Source organism: Pseudochaenichthys georgianus, chromosome 4 (assembly GCF_902827115.2).
Source record: "Pseudochaenichthys georgianus chromosome 4, fPseGeo1.2, whole genome shotgun sequence".
Classification (NCBI taxonomy): Eukaryota; Metazoa; Chordata; class Actinopteri; order Perciformes; family Channichthyidae; genus Pseudochaenichthys; species Pseudochaenichthys georgianus.
In genome coordinates this window covers 3,860,751-3,884,439 of record NC_047506.1, presented here as the reverse complement: position 1 = coordinate 3,884,439, position 23,689 = coordinate 3,860,751, and the positions used below count along the sequence as shown (strand labels likewise).

The following is a 23,689-nucleotide window of genomic DNA, read 5'->3' as shown; positions in this document are numbered from 1 at the left end:
AAAACAGCATATATCATACATATCATATTATTGATAGTACTGGAAATCGTGACACTTCGAATACAAAAAGGACATAAGCAGAGATGCTGTAGAACTTTTCCTTTAATTAAAGTATTTCACATCCACAACACAGTATACAGGCAGACAGTCAGAGGTTGTAGCATCACAGTAAAAAAAGCTGCACAATCCAGACTCACAACAGAAAACAGCAACAGCGTCTTCATCTACGTCTGGAAATAAATGAAAGACTTCAGTGTCAAGTAAAGGACGGGCACTTTTCCTTTTTCAGAGAGATCCCGCCGAGACATTCAGACTCGAGCCTATGTACAATATATTTTAAACGTGAACGTCAATGAAAAACAACATCCTTCAGTCTCACACACAGCGGCACTCACACTTTACTCAATTCTCATTTTAATAATAATAATAATAATAATTCCTTACATTTATTATAGCGCTTTTTCAATTTTTCAATTTTAAATGTTATCAGTCAAGTCTCTCCACCCCTATTCAATCAAACAGCTATTGAGTGCGGAGATACGACGGGTTTCCCAGCAGCAGGATGACAGGAAAGGTGATTCCTGTAATTCCCCCGTTGCCAAACAAAGACCAACATTTTAAATAAACAACCTTGTTTTGACCACACAACGAGCGCGACTCTGGGAGTAATGGTGTCTGTTGTTGGTTCATTACCATTACGTTTCTCAGAGGGAGAATGCTGATTGCTTTGTTGGTTTTAAGCTTCACAAACACGTCCACATGTTGCAATATCAGAACACCTGCAAGATGTAATCAGGAGCATTAATTGCATCAACAATTGCTTTTTGACTCGTTAGTATTCAAGCCTCTGACAGTATGATCCATAATGCAATTTTGACTAGTTTCTAATAAAAATATCAACAATTTATTTCTTATTTGTCAAAATGATAACAAAAAATATGTGACTTTTATTCAAATTTAACAACAGAAATATGTAATGTTGGAATTGTAACAATATGCAATTCAAGATTTTTAATTGCAGTTCAGATGAAATTCAATGGTAACTAGTCTTAAAATGTAAAGGGGGCTTGAAAACACAATTGTGTCAAGGCTATAATTTAGTGTGTATTAATTAATTCACCCAATATAGTGCATTGTTAGTTAGCTTTAAAGGTGCAGGTAGGCATATTATTTCAGTATTGTTGTAGAAAGTACAATAGAAATTAAATGTCTACTCAAACAGAGGATCATTTTTCTTGGTTGCAACAACATTGTTTGCAATGGCAAAACCTTTTTTCCCCAACAGTGATAAGAATCAAAATCATCATCATTTTTAAACCGTTCGTTTTTTATGTGTGTTTTCTCAGAAGCAGTCAAGTGTGCTTATCAGGAGTAATCTGCTCTTAACATTATTCAATATATGTATAGAAATATGTGGTAAACCTCCGGCTCAGCTTAAAATCTATCCACAGAGCAATCAGAAGTGAACAAACCAATGTTGTCAAATGTAATGCTTTTAGGGGTTTCCGACACACTCCCCCCCCCTGCCTGAAACGCCTCAATTGGACTTCTTTGTTTACATCCGTAAAATAGTGACATCACTATGTAACACCCACGCTCCGATTGGCCAGCGCTCCAACACATTGTACGTGATAAGCTAAGTGGCGGGACATCTCTAAGCGGTTGACCAATCACAACAGAGCATGCCAGCTAACCAATCAGAGCAGACTGGGCTCTGGTTTCAGACAGAGGGTGAAAAGAGGTGCTGCATTAACATTAAAGCATGGAAACAGTAGAGACACTAAATACAAATATGAACAATCTGTCAGTCTTCATTGTGATTGAAACGCATTAAACTTAAAAAGGTGTAACGCTGATACAACCTCCTAATATGACTTCAGATATGGAAGCAGAGGTAATCAGATTACTGTTTATTGTTTTCCCCTCTGCATTTCCATTCTATTACATGATAAGCCACATAAGCAATTGTTTCTAATGATACAAAACAGAACTCTATTTGAATCAACAATATTTCAGGTGTAAAAAACATTTGTGTCAGCAGTACATCGTCATCTAGGATCAGAGCACATTGGACTCACCACTGCACGATATGAATCCACTGAAAGTCACCACTGACACTACTGAAGTGTGTTAGTCATGCTATAACCGTACGAGCAGGCAACAGATCACTGACTTTCACACCAAAACAAAGCCGACCAGCAGTTTCACCGTGTATGACGAATATATAGAGGAGCATATCAACAACAGTGCTACAAGGGAGCTACAATCACCAGGTGAGAGGAAGGCTCTTAGCGTGTGAGGCGCCTCGGTCATTTGCATCTCTGTGATGTCTCTGATTTATCTTCTGTCTGCTCTCATAATCCAAAGAGCTGCTTTTTACGTCAAAACACTCCATATTGTCTTCCTCGTTTCCTTATTTGACTCTTGACATGTCTACCTCTTCCCCTTGGGCGTAATTAAAGTTGAACCGGGCGTAATTAAAATGCCTCTCGTGATCACTGCTCACTCGCTGGTGCATAATGGGCTGACAATCGTAGAAACGAGTACATTGTGTAGATATATATACAGTACAAATCCAACAAAAGCATTTTACAAAACATGTCGTACATAGAAAACATAGGACAAAATGTCATGCTAATCAAAACACGCACACTTTCTCTCATTCTCACACACACATCGTAAGGCTTTAGGGTTTCATAACACTTTGAACATTTCATGCAAACACCAGAATGTCAGTGACGTGTGTGCCATGCAACTGTTACTACTCTGTTATTCTCATATGAGACATTTAATACATTTACATGCACACAAGTACTGGATCTGCCAATGCTGGGACTAAGGCAGCGGCACTGGTTGCATAAATGGCCGACTGTTAAATTTGCTTTACATGACAGACAAGTGTAGCTTTCTAATCAGCTAATTTCTTGTCCCATTGAGATCGAAATTATCCAACAACTGGAAATATGTGAAGTGCTTTAGAGAAGAAGGTTGGAGAGGCCGATTTAAATGAGGCTGCGTGAAAAAAGAAAAGGGAAACTAAAGTAATCATCTTGGACTGTGAAGACGAGGCGAGAGCTCGTTGCCTGGTTGCACGAGATTTAATCAAGGTGCGCACAATGAATGAGGCCTTGGTGACTGCAGTGGATCGTGCTCACCGGTTCCTCAAAAGGCTCCAGATATCTCATCAGCCAAACTGAAATTGAAATGAGGGAATGTTTATTATATGTTCTTCCTTTCAGCTCCAGATTCCTCCAGCCCGTGTGAACTTATTTCTGGACAATGAGTTTTGAAAACCTACTTTTTATAGAAAATACAAAGGGCGGTAAGAATATTTGGACCTGTTTCCAATAGAAATTCGCTAGTTTGTAAACGAGTCTCTCAATGGTGCACGAGTAGCAACCTTTTATTTGTATTTAGCTTGTAATACAACTCGGAAGATAAAACGGGTAAAACAATCCTGCGCAGGTTTCAAGAAAAATAAAGTTATTTTCAATTGGCTATCGTTGGTTTTTCCCTGTTCTGCTAAATTCAAGACGTATCAATGCACCCACAGATGCTGTCAAGGAGACGATCGCTTCAAAGCAAACTAGGAAGTAAACAATGCAGGATTTGAACTTCTAAGTAAGTTACACCTCAAGGATTCACACAATTCATTTAAGTTAGAACAACTGACTTAAATCAAACGTGTTATTGCGGGAACCTTTACTTTAACGCTTTGTTAAAACAACAGGCACAACCTGGACACTTCATCCCGTTAATATCTACACTGACAGATCGTGGCAATTAGGGCTTTGCATTATAATCATTTTTCAGACCTGCATGTAAATGTCCCTATTGTTTGTCTGATGCCCGCCCATGCAGGAGGCCTGGGATCAAAGGTTCATTTGCACATCAGGATGTAGTGCCACTTCAAAGCTCTGATTCACAAAAGCATCTTTGTGCCGAACACGCCGCGCAGATAGTGTAGCTTCGCATCCTGCGCTGCTGTGGATTTATGTCCCATTAGAATGATAACAACCACGAGGAACACAGTAGTGCAGGGCAGCGATGGATGCACCGATGTTGTGCAACCTTTGAACCAGTCAAGGGAGTGGGCTAGAGAAGCCCAGAAGAAAAGAAACATGCTTTCATCTGCTGCCGTCGAGCCAGGCTGGGTTTAATGAGCAGAAGGAACCAGGGAAACGTCCAACACCATACATCCTTACACCAAGATGTTCCTTTGATGACTGGTGTAAAAAGAAAGTCTCTATTTCAATACTTCCTTCTTCATCGTAAAGTCCGCTCTGGTTACATATTGGAATAAAAACAGTAGTATTAGTAGAAACCAGTGCAGACATCTAATTTGTCGTTCAATCCGTGTCCCCCCCCCCCCCCTCGGACCTCCAGGTGCTTTACACCCCGGAGAGCAGCTTGGTCAGGAGCACCTCTCGCTCCCCCAGCAGGTTGTCCCTCTTCAGACTCGTGCCTTTGTTCACCACCTTGAACTTCACCGACAGCTTCTTCACCTGCACGGCGCTGATGGAGTCAAAGAAGAAGTCCTCGTTGAACACCGGGTTGCGGCTGTTCTTGATGATGTTGCTCCTCTGCTTCTGCATCTTTCCCGGGTTCAGGTACACGGACACGCAGCAGTTGATACTCTTGATGTCAAAGTGCTTGTCGTAGAGACTCTCCGCGGCCAGAACGCGGATCAGCAGGCGGGAGGTGCCGGCGTCGTAGTTGGCGCTGATCCTCATCGTCCCACCTTTGTGCAGGTTGACGGTGTGTTCCCGATGGTGGTCCGACAGCCCAGCCCCACCGAAGGAAGGACCGTGGAGCCGCCGCTGGATGTTGGGGCTTGGTTCTGCCGAGCTGCACTCATCAGTGGAGAGGGAGCTGTGGCGAGCGAACGTCCGCTTGACCTTCACGACTTTGGCCTGGGTCTCCTGCGTGAAGATCTTGAGCAGCGAGGCCGAGCGGGAAAGCAACGGAGAGCTGAAGGGCGAGGACTCTGCGGAGGAGCAGGTGTCGCTCTCGCCTCCGCTGAAGTAGCGGTACGGGTTCATGTGGGAGCTGTTGCAGTCGGCGGGGTTGAGATGGTTCCCCGCATCGCTGCTCCTCCCGTGGGTCTTCCTCTGGGTGTTCGGGGAGGAGATGGGGCTGCTGAGCTCGCAGTGGAAAAGCGACTCTTTGCGGCGAGTGTGAGGGCTTTCCTTCAACGTCGCGAAACCGTACGGTGTTTGAGTCTTGGGGACGTAAGGCAGGGACATGGCGGTTTGCGACTGAGGGTCTGCGTTGGTGTCGCCAACATCGTCCGCGCTCTCGATCTGGATGATGTGGCGGTTCGCGGCTCGCAGAAGGTTCTTGGTGTCGCCGGCGATCTTGGCCACCAGGCGGGGACTCCTCGGGCTGCTGATCTTCGGGCTGCTGATCTTCCTGCTGCCGCCGCCGTTACTCTGCTCCAACGCTGCTGAAGGTTGAAGAGTCTCTTTGGGTTTCACTTGAAGAAGCTCTGGCTCCGGGGTGCCGCTGACCAGCTTCGGAGGAATGAAGAAGTCCGGGATCTGGTCCGGGGTGAGGACGTTGCTGTAGGGGACGCCTTTCCTATCTGCGTTATCGCCCTGACGCAGCACGCTGGTCTCCACCGAGCCGCGGATCTTATCCAGAACCCACATGGTCCCACCGGACTGTGGGAGGTGTGGGTGTGTGGAGAGCAGTCAGGTGAGTCTGCAATTATAACACACAAAGGAGCGAGGGAGGGAGTAGAGGATCAGAGGGTTAATCCACAGGAAGCAGACCGATCAAAATAAAGGAGTTGCAGCTCTGACGATAATGCACAATATGATGAAAGTATTTGAGAGATTAAGACAGAATAAACAGGACATGAAACGCTATTGACTCCAGATGCTGTGAAACTGAATCTTCAAAAAGGCTCTTTGATGATCTGATTTACTCTACGTATCTTTACTAACGTATTACTGAAGACTTTTAAGAGACAAACGATACAAAACCAACCAGAATGCAACTGTTTTACAATGTTAACTAAATATAAAAACAGTCATTATTTTTTTTTAGACGGCAGAGTGGCTTTATTGATCGTTAGAGTAAATATAGAGCCAGTCGGAATAGATTAATACAAAACAAAAAAGGTTATTTCCTATTTTTAAATCTTGATATTTGTAAATATAATTCTTCATTAGTTATCATGATTGTTAAACATTAAATAATGATGGTACCTTGGTTTTTTGCATGCATTTTATTCTTAAAACTAAGACAATTCAACGTCATGAGGCTTTCTGTTATACTTAAACAATATGAGATGGAAAATACATCAGAAGAAATTACTTTATGGTCGATTCGAAATAATTAAATCACATTTATATTTATTAACTAGCCACAGAGTATATCCCCCCTTCTTTATATCATATTGATATATCAGTTTTAATCATAAAAGTTGGAGAAAACGTTCAATAAAAGTTACAGACGGGTATTAAATTCAACAAGTGCCAGAGCATCTTCCTCCAATTACGCAACCCTCCGTTTTCCAAAACCTCTCACACCCCGTGTCTCTGAGCAATCTGATCCAACTCGCTGCTCCTGTCTGCAGAAATGTGTTAATAAAATACTCACAGAAGACACTAACTCGTCTTAGTCCACTCGCTCCGTGGCAACAGGTGTTTTCTCCACGGTAAGCTGTGCGCTGCGCGGCGCTGCTCTGCGCCTTCAGTCGGTCTCTGCTGCGGAGCTCCGGGCTTTATATCCGGCTCAGGCTGCAGCTGACCAATGAGATCAAACTGCGCTCCATCCAGGAGAAGTGGACAAAAACATACTGGTTACATATCAGAGGAATCTAACAGGTTACATGTTTAACCTGCAGCCACAGATCCAGTCACAAAGCGAACCTGGGAAAAAGATTTACTGAAGTACATTTAGAGTTACTTATATTAGACTATTCTGTATCTATTTTATGCATGGTTTTTATGAATATGTATTCCTTTCTGGTGTCTTATTAGTAAGTGTTAATGATGATGTAAAGAATTGGCTCTGTGTCTGAAAATGTGCTACATAAATAAACGTATACCTTACCTTGCCTTATTGTATGCGTATGCTTCTTCTACACTTAAGACAATATTGTACTTTTTGCTCCACTAAAATGATTTGACAGCTTTATTAACTTTACAGATTCAGCTCAAATAGAATATAAAATAAATAACAAATACAAGTTTACATAATTATAGGTTAAGACATCAAGCAGCAGTATACATATGTATCAATATTAGCTTCACCTTTACCAGCTGTGACGACATATAAGACATAATAACCATATCATTTAACTGTATGATTTGAAAATGAAGGCAAGACAATCTTTACTTTGGTACTTGACGTGTATTTTGATACCAATATATTTATATATTCATACTAAAGGAACAGTACTGTATACATGTACTTAGTAACAGAGTATATACAATCAACAGAGGATTTAGAACTAGCTTGAGGTACTTGTACATTGAGTATTTCAATATAACTTTATTCTTTGACAACTCAGGAAGACATATTGTAATTTCTTCTCTACTTCATCCATATGACAAACACAGAGATGGGGAACTTAGAGTACAAATGTGCACATTGTACAATATAAGTGGGTCAGTATGAAGAAGAATACAACCCTTTGTTCACTCTGCTGCTGAAGACACACAGTACAAACACACACGTATTCAGATATGCACAATCACATGCATATTGCTATGGAGAGGTGTCAGAGCAAAGTGGCTTCCAGGTTTTTCCGGTGCCATTTGGGAGGTTTGGTTTCTTGCTCAAAGACACCTCTCCAGATACCAGTCCACACTCCTTTTGTTTGGTCCAATCGGGACTTGAACCAGCAACCCTTTAAATCCCAAGCCAAGTCCCTACAGACTGAGCTGCTGCCACCAATCATACATCATGAGTACTTTTACTTTGGGTGATTTGAGTATATTTCAAATGGACGAAACCATTAAAGATTAAAGCCATGATGACACTGTTTTTCAGCTCATCAAAAGAGACACATTATGTGTATTCTCGCTCTGCGGCGACTGCACGAGCTTGAGTCTGTAAGTCATTATAAAAGCAATAAGACGGTTTGACCTTAAAAAGCACATGCAGCCTGACATTTGAGCACCTGAGTGCATTCATTCAAATGAAATTCTCTTTCTCCTATTTATTTTTCGTCCGTCTGTCGCTGATTGGTTTCCCTGGAAACTTTGCTATGGCAACAAATACATTTGTCCATCTTAAAATAGGAAATTGCACCGCTGACTTCATTGATCTGCGGGACAAAAAGCCCAGGATTGGACCAGATTGCTTGATTTAGAGTCAAGTGCCATGTGGACTGAGAGGAGGCTGCTTATCACAGATCTGTTGCAGGGAGATGATAATAGCTCTGCATCCACTCGGCAGGAAGGGTTTTTAGAAATGTAAAGATTTCAGAGTCAATACGCGGAGGCAGGAAGGACAACAAAAGCTTTAAACAGCTGATAAAAAAAACAGTTGATGTGAAAAGTCAGATTTGCCTCACTCTGATGGAACCTTAGATTCAGCATCTTTTAAAGCCGTGGGAAATACATTATTATTGACCACAAGAAGAGCAGTCTCTGCAGGGACACTATACTCCTCCGTGTAATTATGTTGATGCAAAATTGTTTTAAGAATTTGTAAAAATGCACGTGTTCTTGAAGTAGAGAGCATCCAGCAGGATACATGAGACTTGGATTGTTGTTGTCTGAGAGTTTTTTAAATCGTATCGATCTTTCTTCACAGTGTTGCTACCTTTCAGTTGATGCATGTAAATATATTGAATCTCTCACCTTTTGCATAATATTCCATCAGTTTCTTATAGTAGATGCACCTTTGATGGGCTTACTAGATACAGACATGTACACATGGGGCGAAGCCTGCGAGCTAGTTCAGGCAGTCAACTCGAGCACCAATGATACATCAACACGTGACGCACCTCGTCCCTCTGACAACCAACCAAACACATTCTCCTAAACATGCCGCTCTATTGAAGCTGCCAGGTCTTCCTGCCTCTGCCTCGCTGCTGCCTCTGCTGTGTTCACTTGCTACTGCTACGTTCATGTCCTGCTGCTGTGTTTCATGTTGCTGCTGCTCGCCTGCCCCACCACCACCCCAGCTTCCACCCCAGCTTCCACCCCAGCCTCCACCCCAGCTTCCACCTCACCTTCCACCCCCAGCTCCACCCCAGCTTCCACCCCAGCTCCACCCCAGCTTCCACCTCAGCTTCCACCCCAGCTTCCACCCCAGCTTCCACCCCAGCTCTTCCCACCCAGCTTCCACCCCAGCTCCACCCCCAGCTTCCACCTCAGCTTCCACCCCAACTTCCACCTCAGCTTCCACCCCAGCTTCCACCCCAGCTCCACCCCAGCTTCCACCCCAGCTTCCACCCCAGCTTCCACCCCCAGCTTCCACCCCAGCTTCCACCCCAGCTCCCACCCCAGCTTCCACCTCAGCTTCCACCCCAGCTCCACCCCAGCTTCCACCCCAGCTCCACCCCAGCTTCCACCTCAGCTTCCACCCCAGCTTCCACCCCCAGCCTCCACCCCAGCTCTTCCACCCCAGCTTCCACCCCAGCTCCACCCCAGCTTCCACCTCAGCTTCCACCCCAACTTCCACCTCAGCTTCCACCCCCAGCTTCCCACCCAGCTCCACCCCAGCTTCCACCTCAGCTTCCCCCCCAGCTTCCACCCCCAGCTTCCACCCCAGCTCCACCCCAGCTTCCACCTCAGCTTCCACCCCAGCTTCCACCCCAGCTTCCACCCCAGCTTCCACCTCAGCTTCCACCCCAACTTCCACCTCAGCTTCCACCCCAGCTTCCACCCCAGCTTCCACCCCAGCTCCACCCCAGCTCCACCCCAGCTCCACCCCAGCTCATCACAACTTGTAACTGTTCTGGTCTCTGTGTTCACCATGGAGGCATGCAGGAGAGCACGAGGGTAAATCGTTTTTAGCACATAGCTTGAGCTCACTCACTAATGATCAACCAACAGCTGCATGTAGAGGGCTGCAGTCGAATGGTGGGATAAAGACCTACGTTATGTTCTGACTGGTTTTCCCCTAAACACTTTAAGCTCCCTTGATGGAAAGGTCAAGGGAAGATGTGAAGGAAAAATGACCTCCTTTTCTCTAGGATAGGGATAGTCCAGTGTATCCTTTTTCTAAAGACAATAAGAAAGGAGGAATTGAAAAACCTTCCTTAGCATTGAAGAATTCAAAAAGCTCTTTTCATGCCTGCCACTTTTACTTTTGGATTATTGCACAATTTGATATTGCCCCTCTTTTGTGTTATGTATACTGTTTACATTATTCAGGTGCCTGAGATTCAAGATTCTCATTGCAAACAACGACACGGTAGCTCTTGCGCATATACCAAATAAAAGCCTTTGAGTCCTTTCACTCCGGTAAGAACCTTTCTAAGATAAAAAAACAAACTGGATTCCAGCTCTCTGACACTAATGCATGTGTCACAGTGATGACAGACATGTATTAACGTTTCTCTTGACATTCAAAGACAACAGACGCAGAAACACACAATATGTACCAAACCCCCATGCAAACCACGTCTGTTCACTGGATGCAGAGGAGGGTAAACCTGCAGCTCACATTCTTCGAGAACCTGAACCGGGATGTTTCTGTTCACGACGACACGCTCCCAGCTCAGCCTTTGAAGCATGTAAACCACGTCAGATATTTCACAGATCATTCCACATCTTACCTGCTGAGGTCCTTCAGAGTTCATGGCTGATGGGAACAGGAGAAACTTACCATGAGGATTGCAGAGGGACGTTTTTAACCCTCGACCCCTGCTGTCAGTGATCTGAAATCAGAAATCTGAAAGCATTAATCTGGTCCACTTTGAGAGCAACATTAGGGACTAAATATCTGGATACATCTCTCAAAACCATATGAAACAGAACTGAACAGATTTACTTTTTCTTTATGCATATTTTACAAAACACTCCCCTTTTAAACTGTAGTATGAGTTGGGTTGAAATCAGTTTCAGTGCAAAAAAAACGTGTTTAATGAGGAGCAACTATGCCTTTCAGAGCGACCCAAAGCCAGGTAGAAGAAATACTTTTACTTCATATGAAGTGTTGGAATACTCGGTTTCAAGTAATCAAATCAAAGTTTATTTATATACACAAAGTGCTTAACAAACCAAACATTTAAAAAGATGTAACCCTCCCTTCCCATTTAAACAGAGTAACATAGCTTTTTGATCACACACTTAATACTGACAGAAGGTAATAACATGGTCAAATAAGAATAAATACAAATCAATAAAGCCATATTAAAAAGGTGGATCTTCAGTTGTTCAAAAATTATTAAAACTTCAGAGAAATTGACTTTTGCATAAAAAAAAAGCCGGATACCTTCTTTAAAATATGGGGAAATTCTTATTTTTTTTAGAAAGGAACTACTGCAGCCCAACCACGGTAACTTGAAGTCAACAAAAACGTGTGTTAACTGTGCTAACATGTGGGAACAAACTAAATAATGTCAGGTTACAAGCCTATAAAAAGTGTACTATTTCAATTACATGTGTGCTGTTAATTGTTGGTGTGTTACTGCAACTGAATGAGGTAAAACTATGAGGGTGCAGTGTAATTGCTTTACAGGTCCCACGGCCATTTCCACGGATCATAATTCCATTGTTGAGGTCTATAGAATAGCTGCCATTGTTCAATGTTCCCAACCCACATTGGTTTCTCTCACAGCATCTCTGTATAGTCTGATTCACTCTCTGTCCTAAACGGCTTGTTGGAGCTCCTGCCCCCCCCCCTAGAATTATTGTATCTTATCTTACAATATTTAATATCTGTTTGGTAGAACAAATAGGCATGCCTATTTTCTGAAGCTCAGATACCATCGTCAATGATTTACAGCATGAAACTCAAAAAATATAAATATTAAAGAGTACAAAGTGGAGAAAAAAAACGTGTCTTTATTCTTACATTAGGTCTGCTTATTATTTAGTTTATTTCTTTAATAACCTTTAGTCTCATTGAGATTAAGACCTGAGAACTAGAGCTAATGTTTAATAATTAAGTGTACTTTCACCAGAGCTTCAAAATCTTGTTGGTTTTATTTTTGTCTGCAAAAAACGACATAACAATGTGAATATAAAAATGGTTATGTTTGAGTTTTCTCGTTAACAAATGTATTAATTCATCATCAAAGGTTTTCACACATCAATCATTGTTTTAATATTAAAACAGGACAAACCTAAAAAAAGACTACCTTTCAACATAAATGCAACAAAAGACATGTACGTTTATGAAAATGGAGACGATGTGTGCTGATCTGAATGTCCTCCATGCTCTCACTGTTAACAGCTTCCTCTGAAGTAATGAGATCTGTAGCGGCACGTCTGCGGACCTTCAGCCGGAGAAAAGGTTAATGTGTCTGTTCTGCGCTCATTAAGAGGCCGGACCTACATCTCTGTCAGCGGGAAATGTGAGGAACACAGAGGCAGAAAATACAAGAGTACAGAAGAGCAGGGTTGTTAAAGTCGAACTAGATGTTCTCTCAGTGGATTGACTCAGATCTTCTACTTTAGGGTATGACAATCATACAAATGTAAATATAAAAGTACAGTATATATTCCCTATACAGAAAGGCCCTTTTCACAGTGATGTATGTAACTGGATCATAGCTTCACTTTAATGCTTCGGAGGGAAAGCGTTGTGTTCATTACATATAGCTTGTGAATTTCAAAGAATGGGTTCCTGGAAGGACAGGTTCAAGGTTCTTTATTTGTCATACGAACATAGCTACAGAGTATATGTCGATCGATGAACATCTTAGGTCAGAGGCTTCTCCAACAGTGCAACACAATAATACAGATAAAGAGAAAAATATAGTGCAAGTAAATATTGAAAAGTAAATACAAAATGAAAAATAGTTTTAAAACACCTGCAGATATACGTATATATATTTAATGATCTGCACTCACTATCTGTCTATAACTCAGCTTCTTAGTGTTTTACATGATGTTATTGAAGTTATTCATATTGTTTCTCCACTTTAAATTATAATACACTTTAGTTTGTCATATATTCATTGTCTTAAGTATTTTTCGCTTTTTCGGCTATTTTGTTTATTCAAATTTGGTGGAAATACTGTCTTTATTCTTTTTTAATGCTAAAAAAGGGATGCCCACAAAGTTGCCCTCTAGACCGACAATTTTTTGGAGCTGTAGGTGAAAGATTCGGAGCTAGAGCGGCGGGCGGCTGCGGTGTGAACAGGAAAAAACCGGCACTTTTCAGGCTCCGAGCCGGAGCTGAAAGCGCGTTGGTGTGAAAGGGGCATAATGTTGCCATCCGTCTTTCTGCTTCTGCCAACCCGCTTTCACACACAACTTCTGTTGCCTTGGAGACGTCTCCCACCCTGACACATGGCCCCCCCCCCTCTCTCTCTCTCTCTGACTCCTCTCACATCTCCTCACCTCTCCGGTCTGTTACAGTTCACACAGTTCAGCCTTTCCTCGAGACGTCCAGGTCACAGAGGTCGCTGATCAAACTGAAAATCTGCTGCAAGGGGGCGGGGACACTCATTTATAATTACGTTTTCTGAAATGTTATGTTCAAATATGTAAATATCCTATTAAAGAGGCCCTATTATGCAAATGTTCCAGGTCATATGTAATGCTTCTACTGTGACATGTCTCCATGCTTTAATGTTCCACCTCTTTTCACCCTCTGTCTGAAACCATGCAGAGCCCAGTCTGCTCTGATTGGTTAGCTGGCGAGCTCTGTTGTGATTGGTTAGCTGCTTAGAGATGTCTTGCACCCTTGGAATAGAAGTATGTTTATTTAATTATCTTAACTCATATCTTAATATATGTAACATCAGCTACTCATTGTTTTACCTATGCTATTGTTGGCATTCTTATTCATACCGTCACTTGTTTACTCTTATTTATTATCCTTGTGTTTCACTCGCCTCACCTGAATGTCCCTACAGAGATCAATAAAGGTCTATCTTATCTTAAAACTTGTCGCAGTGTAAGATCTGGCTGTGATAGTCTGCTTGTTGCCCTGCAGTTGAAACAGTTTTCACTGTATGTGAGACACCACATGTAGAGAAGCAATGCTGCCAAACACCAGGAGGATATGCGTGTGTCTTTTGTCTCCTTCTGCTGCGCTGAACTGGCATTTGAATTGGAGTCATGCAGGGCAACATGTCAGACCTGAATCACATGGAAATGTATTTGATAGACTCGCTGTATCTCAGCAGGGGGGCACGGTGCACGACCTGAGAGCCGGAGGTGCAGGAAGTAATATCAGATTTTTAATTTAAGTGAAAGGCGCTTTACCGCACTGTAGAAATACTCTGTTAGAAGTAGATGTCATGCATTTAAATTCATGCTAACGTACCAACATGTAGTTTTATAATCATAGATGTTCTCATGTGGGTTCATCACTTAAAAGAGGCCCTATGCTTTCCTGCAGTGTGTTATTTAGGTTTGTGTGCATGGAGATGGTCTGCAAAGGTTACAATCCCAAAGTGCAAAGTACAACATTTAATGAACCTGACATTTTACATAATAGGGACCCTTTAATGTTGCAGCTGGTAAAGGTGAATCTGAGTTAATCATTGTATATACTGCTAGCTTAACATGTAATCATGATAAGATGATACATTTTGCATCAGTAACATCATTCATTACATGTCACTTGTTAGACGCTTTTATCCAAAGCGATTTAACACTCAATACGGTGGGCAATCCGCACAGGAGCAATTTGGGGTGAGGTGTCTTGCCCAAGGGTCCTTGGGCAAGACACCTCACCCCAAATTGCTCCAACGACATGCTGACTGCAGTGGGGTTTGAACCTGTGACCCCCTGATCCAATCACCAACGCACAACCCACTGCACCACACGCCTTAAACTCATTTTTATAATGACGTGCAGTTAAAAGGACCGAGGACCACAGATGGAAATTAGCTATTAGCTATAATCTGGCATATTGCATCTCTTCTCTTTGCTGAGATTAATGTGTTTGTATGCATGGTCCTTCCATAAATAAATAAAAGATGTGATTTTATGGAGTGGGAGTATAAAGTAACTGAAGTAAAGAAGTATATAAATATATACACAGAGCAGACCTGAAACTCCAGTATATATTGATCTTCATTTCTTTTGTCAGGTGAAATTTATTTTCACAGAATGATGGTTTTCATTTTCCAGATCATGGGTCAATTTCCACAGAAGAAGAAGAAGAACGTGGAGAGTAATACAGCTGATAATAACCCGTGCAGTATAAAAGGGCACCGTGAGTTAAACTGGAAGTCTACAGCGAAGAGAAAGAGACCAGAGGATACTTTGGCACGTTGATATGAGGAAGTGGAATATATGGCCCATATTACTCCCTCATATCTGTATATGTAAGACTCTAGCAGCGCCACCTGCTGGAAGAGAAAGCCATGGAAATATTGTGATAGTCATTTTATGCTGTTGATTGCAGAATAGCAGACATTTGAGCTGAATACACAACAGAGAAACACACCACTTTGAATACACTGCTATGGAAATAAGTACGTTTTTAATAACAGTCATGAGAGGGACTGTTTGACTCTTAAATGTATTATTTCTGTGGTCATTAAATCTTTCTACAGACCAGACACACCAGAAACAGGCTGCTGCTGCCCCCTAGAGGCACGAAGCAGTCACATTATAAATACATCAGATTGAGCTGTAATTCACATTAAAAACATTAAAACAGCTGATAAAAAATATGCAAACAAGAGCACTTGGTATGAGCTTGTGTCTCTGTGACTAAGGTAACTTCGTCACTGTGAACTGACGGCTTCGGGCATTTTTATATAATTTATACTATTTATTGTATTTTATTTTGAAATAGGTTCCCCTTTCTCCATGTCTGTTGCCGTTGATTGTGTGCACCTGGTGCCCTGTGTTGTCTCCTCTCCTCCCCCCTCACCTGTGTCCTGTTGGGTTGATTGGGTTGTGCATATTGGCTCTGGGGTTTTTCTGTTTGAGAGGGAGTGTGTGAGATCCTGGTGGTGGCTGGTGACTGTGTTCACGCGGGCAGCAGATTGATGCCGTGTCATGTGTATGCTGTAATAAATGCCCACACCGGGTTGTGTTTTGGACGTTCTGCCTCTGCCTCCTTGCTTGGTCTGGGCCGCTCAATTGTCAGCTTCACAGTCTCCACTGAGAAAAGGTTATTGCTCTGTGGACCTGATGTCAGCTTACTTGCAGGATTTGATACTAAAAAGCATCTGTAAAAAAGAGAACGTGACAGGAACCTCTTTATAAAGCTGCACTGCCGAATAATTTTGATCTCCTAAAAACAAATTCCTGCAAATGATCAAAAAACTCCTTTATACTTTCAGTAAAGTAAAATTCTTCATTATGCAACTTCCCAGCAGAAATTGTGACTTGGAAGAAGTAGAAATATGTGTCTAAAAAATAGAGAAAATAGTTTCTCCAGATTGAAGGGGATGTTTTTAAATGTGTCCGCTCAAAACCCAATATGTACTGTATAGGATTTAAAACAGAGAAAAGCAGGACTTCTTCTTTGAGGCTGAAAACACAACTTAAAAGATTAATGGATATTCTAGTTTTGCTGCCGATAAGATAAAATAACACTTATCTTATCCTGAAGAAAATTGTTGTGCCAGAGTTACAAAAATACAATAAACACAGCAGCAGGATAGTAAAACTGTACACTGAAAGCGCAGTAACAAGAGCAATTCAATATCTACAGGAAACATGAAACAGACGGTCACATATTTAATGGGAATATTACCAGTATTTAGTAGTGCAAAAAATCGTACAAATGGACGACTACTATATCTACTACTACTAGATAGACTCAACGTTCGCAGCTCTATTTTACAGGTTGAAGTGCGAAGAGAGCTGTGGAAGATAAGGGGGAAAAAGGAACCATGAGCATTTCCCAAATTCCCACTTGTAACATGAAAACATGGAAAGCATCAGAAAATACTCTTAAGTCTCCACCACCCGCAGAAGGATGCCCACGTGCAACAAGTGAAAAAAAGAGACCAGTCACTTCACGGAGCTTAAACCGTTCCAGTTTAAAATTGAACACAAAAAATGAAAATGAGATATTTAAAACTCAAGTCACCCATTTACTCTGCACTTCAATAAGACAAAGAAACAGTCAATATCTAATAAAGATCTTTATTTCAGATTTTAAATAGATTTACAAACCATAAGAAAAAAAGAAATATAAACAAGAAAAAAAAACACATCAAGTGATCGTCAAATATCCACATGTGCATATCAAGGTAGATTGTAAACAGTCCTTTGAAGCCGAACAGCGAGACTCCCCGGGGTTCACTCAGCAGCCAGAAAGGATGTTTGTTTGTTTTTAGTTGGTTTTTTTGTTTCTCGTTTCCTGAGGTTCTTGTAATTATCTGCTGGGTTTATTTTACCCCTCAGTGATGCCGACACAGAGCTCAGAGAACCGGGGGGCGAGTGGGGACGAAAGACGATGAAATACCAGCAGTTTGACAAAACATAATGAAATCCCATTCACCCTGAAACCGAACACAAAAAGGGAGGGGGGGGGGGGGGGTCACCACTGAAAGTCACCACTGACACTACTGAAGTGTGTTAGTCATGCTATAACCGTACGAGCAGGCAACAGATCACTGACTTTCACACCAAAACAAAGCCGACCAGCAGTTTCACCGTGTATGACGAATATATAGAGGAGCATATCAACAACAGTGCTACAAGGGAGCTACAATCACCAGGTGAGAGGAAGGCTCTTAGCGTGTGAGGCGCCTCGGTCATTTGCATCTCTGTGATGTCTCTGATTTATCTTCTGTCTGCTCTCATAATCCAAAGAGCTGCTTTTTACGTCAAAACACTCCATATTGTCTTCCTCGTTTCCTTATTTGACTCTTGACATGTCTACCTCTTCCCCTTGGGCGTAATTAAAGTTGAACCGGGCGTAATTAAAATGCCTCTCGTGATCACTGCTCACTCGCGTGCATAATGGGCTGACAATCGTAGAAACGAGTACATTGTGTAGATTATATACAGTACAAATCCAACAAAAGCATTTTACAAAACATGTCGTACATAGAAAACATAGGACAAAATGTCATGCTAATCAAAACACGCACACTTTCTCTCATTCTCACACACACATCGTAAGGCTTTAGGGTTTCATAACACTTTGAACATTTCATGCAAACACCAGAATGTCAGTGACGTGTGTGCCATGCAACTGTTACTACTCTGTTATTCTCATATGAGACATTTAATACATTTACATGCACACAAGTACTGGATCTGCCAATGCTGGGACTAAGGCAGCGGCACTGGTTGCATAAATGGCCGACTGTTAAATTTGCTTTACATGACAGACAAGTGTAGCTTTCTAATCAGCTAATTTCTTGTCCCATTGAGATCGAAATTATCCAACAACTGGAAATATGTGAAGTGCTTTAGAGAAGAAGGTTGGAGAGGCCGATTTAAATGAGGCTGCGTGAAAAAAGAAAAGGGAAACTAAAGTAATCATCTTGGACTGTGAAGACGAGGCGAGAGCTCGTTGCCTGGTTGCACGAGATTTAATCAAGGTGCGCACAATGAATGAGGCCTTGGTGACTGCAGGGGATCGTGGCTCACCGGTTCCTCAAAAAGGCTCCAGAATATCTCATCAGCCAAACTGAAATTGAAATGAGGGAATGTTTATTATTGTTCTTCCTTTCAGCTCCAGATTCCTCCAGCCCGTGGAACTTATTTCTGGACAATGAGTTTTGAAAACCTACTTTTTATAGAAAATACAAAGGGCGGTAAGAATATTTGGACCTGTTTCCAATAGAAATTCGCTAGTTTGTAAACGAGTCTCTCAATGGTGCACGAGTAGCAACCTTTTATTTGTATTTAGCTTGTAATACAACTCGGAAGATAAAACGGGTAAAAACAATCCTGCGCAGGTTTCAAGAAAAATAAAGTTATTTTCAATTGGCTATCGTTGGTTTTTCCCTGTTCTGCTAAATTCAAGACGTATCAATGCACCCACAGATGCTGTCAAGGAGACGATCGCTTCAAAGCAAACTAGGAAGTAAACAATGCAGGATTTGAACTTCTAAGTAAGTTACACCTCAAGGATTCACACAATTCATTTAAGTTAGAACAACTGACTTAAATCAAACGTGTTATTGCGGGAACCTTTACTTTAACGCTTTGTTAAAACAACAGGCACAACCTGGACACTTCATCCCGTTAATATCTACACTGACAGATCGTGGCAATTAGGGCTTTGCATTATAATCATTTTTCAGACCTGCATGTAAATGTCCCTATTGTTTGTCTGATGCCCGCCCATGCAGGAGGCCTGGGATCAAAGGTTCATTTGCACATCAGGATGTAGTGCCACTTCAAAGCTCTGATTCACAAAAGCATCTTTGTGCCGAACACGCCGCGCAGATAGTGTAGCTTCGCATCCTGCGATGCTGTGGATTTATGTCCCATTAGAATGATAACAACCACGAGGAACACAGTAGTGCAGGGCAGCGATGGATGCACCGATGTTGTGCAACCTTTGAACCAGTCAAGGGAGTGGGCTAGAGAAGCCCAGAAGAAAAGAAACATGCTTTCATCTGCTGCCGTCGAGCCAGGCTGGGTTTAATGAGCAGAAGGAACCAGGGAAACGTCCAACACCATACATCCTTACACCAAGATGTTCCTTTGATGACTGGTGTAAAAAGAAAGTCTCTATTTCAATACTTCCTTCTTCATCGTAAAGTCCGCTCTGGTTACATATTGGAATAAAAACAGTAGTATTAGTAGAAACCAGTGCAGACATCTAATTTGTCGTTCAATCCGTGTCCCCCCCCCCCCCCCCCCTCGGACCTCCAGGGTGCTTTACACCCCGGAGAGCAGCTTGGTCAGGAGCACCTCTCGCTCCCCCAGCAGGTTGTCCCTCTTCAGACTCGTGCCTTTGTTCACCACCTTGAACTTCACCGACAGCTTCTTCACCTGCACGGCGCTGATGGAGTCAAAGAAGAAGTCCTCGTTGAACACCGGGTTGCGGCTGTTCTTGATGATGTTGCCTCCTCTGCTTCTGCATCTTTCCCGGGTTCAGGTACACGGACACCGCAGCAGTTGATACTCTTGATGTCAAAGTGCTTGTCGTAGAGACTCTCCGCGGCCAGAACGCGGATCAGCAGGCGGGAGGTGCCGGCGTCGTAGTTGGCGCTGATCCTCATCGTCCCACCTTTGTGCAGGTTGACGGTGTGTTCCCGATGGTGGTCCGACAGCCCAGCCCCACCGAAGGAAGGACCGTGGAGCCGCCGCTGGATGTTGGGGCTTGGTTCTGCCGAGCTGCACTCATCAGTGGAGAGGGAGCTGTGGCGAGCGAACGTCCGCTTGACCTTCACGACTTTGGCCTGGGTCTCCTGCGTGAAGATCTTGAGCAGCGAGGCCGAGCGGGAAAGCAAACGGAGAGCTGAAGGGCGAGGACTCTGCGGAGGAGCAGGTGTCGCTCTCGCCTCCGCTGAAGTAGCGGTACGGGTTCATGTGGGAGCTGTTGCAGTCGGCGGGGTTGAGATGGTTCCCCGCATCGCTGCTCCTCCCGTGGGTCTTCCTCTGGGTGTTCGGGGAGGAGATGGGGCTGCTGAGCTCGCAGTGGAAAAGCGACTCTTTGCGGCGAGTGTGAGGGCTTTCCTTCAACGTCGCGAAACCGTACGGTGTTTGAGTCTTGGGGACGTAAGGCAGGGACATGGCGGTTTGCGACTGAGGGTCTGCGTTGGTGTCGCCAACATCGTCCGCGCTCTCGATCTGGATGATGTGGCGGTTCGCGGCTCGCAGAAGGTTCTTGGTGTCGCCGGCGATCTTGGCCACCAGGCGGGGACTCCTCGGGCTGCTGATCTTCGGGCTGCTGATCTTCCTGCTGCCGCCGCCGTTACTCTGCTCCAACGCTGCTGAAGGTTGAAGAGTCTCTTTGGGTTTCACTTGAAGAAGCTCTGGCTCCGGGGTGCCGCTGACCAGCTTCGGAGGAATGAAGAAGTCCGGGATCTGGTCCGGGGTGAGGACGTTGCTGTAGGAGACGCCTTTCCTATCTGCGTTATCGCCCTGACGCAGCACGCTGGTCTCCACCGAGCCGCGGATCTTATCCAGAACCCACATGGTCCCACCGGACTGTGGGAGGTGTGGGTGTGTGGAGAGCAGTCAGGTGAGTCTGCAATTATAACACACAAAGGAGCGAGGGAGGGAGTAGAGGATCAGAGGGTTAATCCACAGGAAGCAGACGGATCAAAATAAAGGAGTTGCAGCTCTGACGATAATGCACAATATGATGAAAGTATTTGAGGGATTAAGACAGAATAAACAGGACATGAAACGCTATTGACTCCAGATGCTGTGAAACTGAATCTTCAAAAAGGCTCTTTGATGATCTGATTTACTCTACGTATCTTTACTAACGTATTACTGAAGACTTTTAAGAGACAAACGATACAAAACCAACCAGAATGCAACTGTTTTACAATGTTAACTAAATATAAAAACAGTCATTATTTTTTTTTAGACGGCAGAGTGGCTTTATTGATCGTTAGAGTAAATATAGAGCCAGTCGGAATAGATTAATACAAAACAAAAAAGGTTATTTCCTATTTTTAAATCTTGATATTTGTAAATATAATTCTTCATTAGTTATCATGATTGTTAAACATTAAATAATGATGGTACCTTGGTTTTTTGCATGCATTTTATTCTTAAACTAAGACAATTCAACGTCATGAGGCTTTCTGTTATACTTAAACAATATGAGATGGAAAATACATCAGAAGAAATTACTTTATGGTCGATTCGAAATAATTAAATCACATTTATATTTATTAACTAGCCACAGAGTATATCCCCCCTTCTTTATATCATATTGATATATCAGTTTTAATCATAAAAGTTGGAGAAAACGTTCAATAAAAGTTACAGACGGGTATTAAATTCAACAAGTGCCAGAGCATCTTCCTCCAATTACGCAACCCTCCGTTTTCCAAAACCTCTCACACCCCGTGTCTCTGAGCAATCTGATCCAACTCGCTGCTCCTGTCTGCAGAAATGTGTTAATAAAATACTCACAGAAGACACTAACTCGTCTTAGTCCACTCGCTCCGTGGCAACAGGTGTTTTCTCCACGGTAAGCTGTGCGCTGCGCGGCGCTGCTCTGCGCCTTCAGTCGGTCTCTGCTGCGGAGCTCCGGGCTTTATATCCGGCTCAGGCTGCAGCTGACCAATGAGATCAAACTGCGCTCCATCCAGGAGAAGTGGACAAAAACATACTGGTTACATATCAGAGGAATCTAACAGGTTACATGTTTAACCTGCAGCCACAGATCCAGTCACAAAGCGAACCTGGGAAAAAGATTTACTGAAGTACATTTAGAGTTACTTATATTAGACTATTCTGTATCTATTTTATGCATGGTTTTTATGAATATGTATTCCTTTCTGGTGTCTTATTAGTAAGTGTTAATGATGATGTAAAGAATTGGCTCTGTGTCTGAAAATGTGCTACATAAATAAACGTATACCTTACCTTGCCTTATTGTATGCGTATGCTTCTTCTACACTTAAGACAATATTGTACTTTTTGCTCCACTAAATGATTTGACAGCTTTATTAACTTTACAGATTCAGCTCAAATAGAATATAAAATAAATAACAAATACAAGTTTACATAATTATAGGTTAAGACATCAAGCAGCAGTATACATATGTATCAATATTAGCTTCACCTTTACCAGCTGTGACGACATATAAGACATAATAACCATATCATTTAACTGTATGATTTGAAAATGAAGGCAAGACAATCTTTACTTTGGTACTTGACGTGTATTTTGATACCAATATATTTATATATTCATACTAAAGGAACAGTACTGTATACATGTACTTAGTAACAGAGTATATACAATCAACAGAGGATTTAGAACTAGCTTGAGGTACTTGTACATTGAGTATTTCAATATAACTTTATTCTTTGACAACTCAGGAAGACATATTGTAATTTCTTCTCTACTTCATCCATATGACAAACACAGAGATGGGGAACTTAGAGTACAAATGTGCACATTGTACAATATAAGTGGGTCAGTATGAAGAAGAATACAACCCTTTGTTCACTCTGCTGCTGAAGACACACAGTACAAACACACACGTATTCAGATATGCACATCACATGCATATTTTCTATGGAGAGGTGTCAGAGCAAAGTGGCTTCCAGGTTTTTCCGGTGCCATTTGGGAGGTTTGGTTTCTTGCTCAAAGACACCTCTCCAGATACCAGTCCACACTCCTTTTGTTTGGTCCAATCGGGACTTGAACCAGCAACCCTTTAAATCCCAAGCCAAGTCCCTACAGACTGAGCTGCTGCCACCAATCATACATCATGAGTACTTTTACTTTGGGTGATTTGAGTATATTTCAAATGGACGAAACCATTAAAGATTAAAGCCATGATGACACTGTTTTTCAGCTCATCAAAAGAGACACATTATGTGTATTCTCGCTCTGCGGCGACTGCACGAGCTTGAGTCTGTAAGTCATTATAAAAGCAATAAGACGGTTTGACCTTAAAAAGCACATGCAGCCTGACATTTGAGCACCTGAGTGCATTCATTCAAATGAAATTCTCTTTCTCCTATTTATTTTT

At 42.5% G+C, this 23,689-nt stretch overlaps 1 protein-coding gene and 1 pseudogene across 1 annotated transcript; both read right to left on the bottom strand.

Annotated features, from left to right (window-relative positions):
* Positions 1-4,391: 4,391 nt before the first annotated feature.
* On the bottom strand, positions 4,392-6,697 carry LOC117445966 (C2 calcium-dependent domain-containing protein 4C-like). The gene is made up of 2 exons (XM_034081933.2): positions 6,607-6,697; positions 4,392-5,703 (listed from the first exon to the last, which is right to left on the bottom strand). The coding sequence occupies exon 2, from the start codon at positions 5,649-5,651 to the stop codon at positions 4,392-4,394; it is 1,260 nt and encodes a 419-aa protein (XP_033937824.1). The 5' UTR covers positions 5,652-5,703; positions 6,607-6,697.
* Positions 6,698-19,898: 13,201 nt separating this feature from the next.
* LOC117446028 (C2 calcium-dependent domain-containing protein 4C-like) lies at positions 19,899-22,188 on the bottom strand (annotated as a pseudogene).
* Positions 22,189-23,689: the final 1,501 nt, after the last annotated feature.

What these genes read in the sequence shown, in the direction of transcription:
- LOC117445966 (XM_034081933.2), bottom strand. Translation starts at nt 5,651, where the DNA reads ATGTGGGTTCTGGATAAGATCCGCGGCTCGGTGGAGACCAGCGTGCTG.